A 6035-nucleotide genomic window follows, 5' to 3' on the forward strand; every position below is an offset into this window, starting at 1 on the left:
CCTCAGCCTCCTGAGTAGCTGGGATTACAGGCACGTGCCACCATGCCCAGCTAATGTTTTGTATTTTTAGTAGAGACGGGGTTTCACCACATTGACCAGGATGGTCTCGATCTCTTGACCTCGTGATCCACCTGCCTCGGCCTCCCAAAGTGCTGGGATTACAGGCTTGAGCCACCGCGCCCGGCTACTTGGCCTTTGCTTTATACCCCCAGTGCCAGGGGAGCCTGGTGAGGACAAGGCCTTGGCAAATGTTTGTTGAGTGAATGGATGAGTGGGTGGCTTCCCTGAGGCTCCTTGAACACTCAGAGAAGCCCGGGACTGAGTGGCCAGCAGAGGCCCGCTGAATGGGTCTAGGGTGAGGGACAGTGGGGAGTGGTGGCCTTGCAGCCTGACTCCTCAAAGATTGTGGGACTGACACAGGGTCCCACAGCATCCCTGGCGGGGGGTGGTGCTGCTCTCTTTCTGTCCTCGGCAGAGTCACCTCTGCCCTACCCTTGATCTCCGCTCACTGGGCTCCAGCACTGGGACTTTTGTCCCCAAGGAGCAGGGAAGGCTTTGGTTGTACCCCAGATCCAAGGACCAAACCTGTATGCATTGATTCTGCAGAAGCTTTATTTATTGGTGGATTCAGACTCAGCGTCCTGACTCAGTTACTCCAGTACCATCAGCCACCACCTCCCAGATGGCCTCAACTTGGGTGGCCACATAACTCAACCTATTGACCCATGGGCCCCTTTAATGGTCATTAGAGTCAGTCAGCAGTCTGCTGCTCTACTGGATAGTTCCATTCAAACCCAATGCTCTTGATGCCGAGGAGTCCATACTCGCCATAGATGCCCACCAGCCCCTGCCCCTCTTGGCTGGGGGAGGCAGAGAAGAAATTCCCCTCAAGCTTCCCAAAATAGAAACAGCGGCCTTTGTTGGTGCACAGGGCCATACCCTGCAGGAAAACTTTGAAGGCGCCAACGACTTTTATGATGTATTCGCCTTGCTCCAGGATGACTTCCTGGGTCTGCCCACCTGAGGCGCCCTGTTTAACATCCCAGGAGTCGCCAAGTCTCACCTGGACACTGGGAGAGAGGCAAAGCTTTGGATGTCCAGATCTGGGATGGCCCAGCACATCCAGGTCCCCAGCACCCCCACCCTCCTTCCTGGGATGCAGAGACCAGCACCATCAGCGTTTGGGTCCCTGACACAGACTCACTGGTCACCAACCCTGGTTCTACCACTTTCCGGCTCTATAATCTTGAACTAGTTACCCAGGCTTTCTGGGCTCAGTTTTCCCATCTGCAAAGTGGGTGTGATTGTTGGCAGGAGTCACCGAGGTGGTGACGAGGAGAGCTCTGTGCAGTGCCCGGGTCCCATGACCCCAGAAGGCACCGGCTGCTGTCATGATGGCCCACACAGGAGCTGCCTCTGGCTGAGCCCGGACCCAAGGAGCCCGAGTCACTCTGAGCAGAGCAGCTTACCGGCCGAGGGGCTCAGCAGCGCTTCCCCTGGGGGCTCATCTGCGTCCCTCCTTCACCCTGGTGCCCTCCGAGGACACAGCCCTCTGGCTCGCCCTGCCCACACGCTGTCTCCTCTGCTCTTGGGCTTCTCTCTCCATGCCCTCCTCCAGGACCCCAGAACTCCTAAGTGCAAGGCAGAAATCCATCCCAGACCTTGAGCAGAGACACCCTGATGTTAGGGAAATGGCCTGGATTTCTGCCTCTAACAGTTCCGTGATTCATGTTCAGTCGGTGGTCCACTCTGACCCTCACCTCCTGTCTTCTCTGACAGTAAGTGAACAGACTTTCCCCTGACCTTCCTATCAGGCTTGGAGATGGAGAGGCCATTTTCGGTTGAGTCGAGTTTGGGTTGAAGGGAGAAGGTGGGGGGACGGTCATCTGACCTTCTCTGCTCCAGCCGGGAAGCATCGGCAGGAGCCGGGCAGGAAGTGGGAAAAGTGCCTACAGGCGCCCATCCCTGCCCTGAGTTCCTGAAACTGTGGGACGGGTCGGGACATGGCGTGGGGCCCATGACCACGGCCTTACTCACCTTTTCACCATAAGAGCCGAAGACACCCGCAGCCCTGTGATGTCGTGGTCGTAGTCTTCCGTGGTGCTGAAATACTTCCCTCCTCCAGGACCATACATCTCTGCAGGGAAGAGAGAACCAAGGGGGAGAAAATCCCCATGCCGTGATATGGGGGCGACCTCTGCCAGAACAGGGGACCCGCCCCTCTAGCCAGACAGGATGGTTCTGTGACCAGAGTGAGTCTGGAGGGAGGCAGGGGAGATTGGGCGCAGACCCCGCGGACTTACTCCCTGCCCAGGTGGGGCCCCCCAGGAGGGCCAGGGTGAGCAGCAGCAGCATGGCCTCTGGCTGGCGCATCCCAGGGATCTGGGGGAAGATGAGAGGGCTCCTGACTCCAAAGCAAGGGCCAGCATGACCTTACCGGACCCCACCATGGAGCCAAGCACCTTACCTGGCCGGGAGAGTCTTCGCTGGCGTCTGCTTGTGCCTGGGTCCCTCCAGGTCGCCTTTATACCCTCCTTTGCCCTCTGGCCCCCATCCAGAAGGAAGGAGTGAGGGGACACCATGGGGACAGGAAGGAGCTGGTGGTGGGGATCTTCCTGGGGGACGGCTCCCGGATGTGTGATATTTGCTGTCTTGGCTCTGCAGCCTACACAAACAGGGCTGGGCACAGTAACAGGCTTTTCATGGTCACCTCTGGGCTGTCTCCAGTCAGCACTGGCAGCAGCGCTGGACGGCAGAGGTGGGGAGACGCTAGCTCTGAGCCTTCTCCAGCTCAGCCTGACGGCTTCCACTCGAGGTTGGCGGGGAAAGGGTCCACAGAAGCTCCATGGGGCCCATTTCCACCATGAGTGACCTTGAATTGAGCGTCTGGTGCCTGGCAGCATTCCTGGGACCCAGGCTGAGCTCACTGTGGGCTCTGAGGGACCCCAAGTGGACCACCCACCCCTTTGTGCCCCGTGCAACAGGCATGCCAGATTCTGTGCCTCCAGGTGTGGCCCTTGGAGGCTGCCTGTGTCTCTCCTCTGTGCCACATCTGGATGGAGTGGGGATGAGCCCGTGTTCAGGGGCTCACGGGCCATGGGAGGGAAGGACACCAAGGGTGCAGTCGCAGCCAGGACAGGAAGCAGAGGGCCCGGGGAGGGCAACCCTGTAGACCCATCCTTCCAGGCTCTCGGTCCTCATCTGGGCGGGAACTAGCGCTGAGGTTTGGGTGAGATAATTCTTTGTTAGAGAGGAGGGTGGGGGGGCTGTCCTGTGCCTCGCAGGACATGTGGCAACATCCCTGGCGTCCACCCACCATAGGCCAGGAATACTCCCCTATGTCACAACCAAAACTGTCTCCAGACAGGGCCCAATGCTCCCCAGTGCTGCCTGCTATGCCTGGGAGAAGTCCCCAATCCCCAGAGCCCTGCCGCACTCAGCCCTGGCTTATGGCACAGTGGGCCTTTGTGTGGAAAATGATGGGGGTCCAGAGAGGCCTCCTGCAGGCTCCCTCCCCTGCTCCCCTTTCTCTCAACACAGACCTACTCCAGAGATGTAGGCCTCTCCTTTTGCATTGGGTCAAAGAGCAGGGGAGAGTCAGGGGACCTGCGTCCTCGTGGGGATCATGGCCTCATGAAGGGGTGAGGGGGACTTGGGATTCCTTGCCACTTCTCCACTGAGGATTTCAAACCATGGGACACCTTACACTAAAATTAAGTCCAGATGGATTAAAGACTTAAACATAAGGTCTAACACCATAAGAACCCTAGAAGAAAACATAGGCAACACCATTCAGGACATAGGCATAGGCAAGGACTTCGTGACTAAAACACCAAAAGCATTGGCAACAAAAGCAAAATAGACAAATGGGACCTAATCAAACTCCAGAGCTTCTGCACAGCAAAAGAAACAGTCATTAGAGTGAACCGGCAACCAACGGGATGGAAAAAAATTTTTGCAGTCTACCCATCTGACAAAGGGCTGATATCCAGAATCTACAAAGAACTAAAACAGATTTACAAGAAAAAAACAAACAAACAAACCCATTCAAAAGTGGGTGAAGGACATGAACAGACACTTTTCAAAAGAAGACATTTATGAGACCAACCAACATATGAAAAAATGCTCATCATCACTGGTCATTAGAGAAATGCAAATCAAAACCACCTTGAGATACCACCTCACACCAGTTAGAATGGCAATCATTAAAAAATTTGGAGACAACAGATGCTGGAGAGGATGTGGAGAAATAGGAACACTTTTACACTGTTGGTGGAGTGTAAACTAGTTCAACCATTGTGGAAGACAGTGTGGCAATTCCTCAAGGACCTAGAAATAGAAATTTAATTTGACCCTGCAATCCCATTACTGTGTATATATCAAAAGGATTATAAATTGTTCTATCATAGGCCAGGCGCGGTGGCTCAAGCCTGTAATCCCAGCACTTTGGGAGGCCGAGGCAGGCAGATCACAAGGTCAAGAGGTCGAGACCATCCTGGCCAACATGGTGAAACCCCATCTCTACTAAAAATACAAAAATTAGCTGGGCGTGGTGGCATGCGCCTGTAGTCCCAGCTACTTGGGAGGCTGAGGCAGGAGTATTGCTTGAACCCAGGAGGCAGAGGTTGCAGTGAGCCGAGGTTGTGCCACTGCACTCCAGCCTAGCGCCTGGCGACAGAGTGAGACTCTGTCTCCAAAAAAAAAATTGTTCTATTATAAAGACACATGCACACGTATGTTCATTGTAGTACTGTTTACAATAGCAAAGACCTGGAACCAACCCAAATGCCCATCAGTGATAGACTGGACAGGGAAAATGTGGCACATATACACCAAGAAATACTGTGTAGCCATAAGAAACGATGAGTTCGTGTCCTTTGTAGGGACATAGATGAATCTGGAAACCATCATGCTCAGCAAACTGACACAAGAACAGAAAATCAAACACCAAATGTTCTCACTCATAGGTGGGTGTTGAACAGAGAGAACTCATGGACACGGGGAGGGGAGCATCACACACTGGGGTCTGTTGAGGGGAATAGGAGAGGGGCAGTGGGGGGTAGGGAGGGTAGGGAGGGATAAAAGGGGGAGAAACACCACATATAGGTGATGGGGGGATGGAGGCAGCAAACCACATTGCCATGTATGTACCTCTGCAACAATCCTGCCTGTTTTGCACATGTACCCCAGAACATAAAGTGCAATAAAATAAAAAATAAAAAACCTTTTATAGTCTGGTAAAACTTTAGAACATCTTTTGTTTTCTAAGCATGTTATCATTACAAATTAAAATCATACTATATTTGCAAAACAACAAGAAACAGAAATTCCATTTGACCCAGCAATCCCATTACTGGGTATATATCCAAAGGATTATATAATCGTTCTATTATAAAGACACATGCACACATATGTTCATTGCGGCACTGTTTACAATAGCAAAGACCTGGAACCAACCCAAATGCCCATGGATGTATGGTATTTGCTGTCTTGGCTCTGCAGCCTACGCAAGCAGGGCTGGGCACAGTGACAGGCATTTCAGGGTCACCTCTGGGCTGTCTCCACTCAGCACTGGCAGCAGCGCTGGATGGCAGAGGTGGGGAGACGCTGGCTCAGAGCCTTCTCCAGCTCAGCCTGACGGCTTCCACCTGAGGGTGGCAGGTCAAGAGTCTACAGAAGCTCCGTGGGACCCATGGGTGACCTGGAGTTGGGGCCTTCCTCAGGCTCAGGCAGTGCCTGGTGCCTGGCCGGGTTCCTGGGACCGAGGCCGAGTTCACCACGGGCCCTGAGAGAGCCCTAGAGCCCTGAGCTGTGGTGGCTGATGGTACTGGAGTAACTGAGTCAGGACGCTGAATCTGAATCTACCAATAAATAAAGCTTCTGCAGAATCAATGCGTCCAGGTTTGGTCCTTGGATCTGGGGTACAACCAAAGCCTTCCCTGTTCCTTGGGGACAAAGGCCCCAGTGCTGGAGCCCAGTGAACGGAGATGAAGGGTAGGGCAGAGGTGACTCTGCAGAGGACAGAGGCTCCCTGA

General features: G+C 53.9%; 1 protein-coding gene across 1 annotated transcript; it reads right to left on the bottom strand.

Annotated features, from left to right (window-relative positions):
• Positions 1-751: 751 nt before the first annotated feature.
• Positions 752-2498, bottom strand: LOC101037258 (pancreatic adenocarcinoma up-regulated factor-like). The gene is made up of 4 exons (XM_003928572.3): positions 2468-2498; positions 2304-2382; positions 2038-2137; positions 752-1070 (listed from the first exon to the last, which is right to left on the bottom strand). Exons 2-4 carry the CDS (start codon positions 2371-2373, stop codon positions 752-754), a joined length of 489 nt encoding a protein of 162 aa, XP_003928621.1. The 5' UTR covers positions 2374-2382; positions 2468-2498.
• Positions 2499-6035: the final 3537 nt, after the last annotated feature.

The sequence above is a fragment of the Saimiri boliviensis genome, chromosome 12 (assembly GCF_048565385.1).
Source record: "Saimiri boliviensis isolate mSaiBol1 chromosome 12, mSaiBol1.pri, whole genome shotgun sequence".
NCBI lineage: Eukaryota > Metazoa > Chordata > Mammalia > Primates > Cebidae > Saimiri > Saimiri boliviensis.

Bases quoted from the DNA above. Each gene is read 5' to 3' on its own strand.
- LOC101037258 (XM_003928572.3), bottom strand. From the start codon at position 2,373: ATGCGCCAGCCAGAGGCCATGCTGCTGCTGCTCACCCTGGCCCTCCTG. The intron at 2,138-2,303 runs GTAAGTCCGCGG...TCTTCCCTGCAG, and splicing joins GGGCCCCACCTGGGCAGGGA to AGATGTATGGTCCTGGAGGA. The intron at 1,071-2,037 runs GTGAGTAAGGCC...CCTCTCTCCCAG, and splicing joins TCGGCTCTTATGGTGAAAAG to TGTCCAGGTGAGACTTGGCG.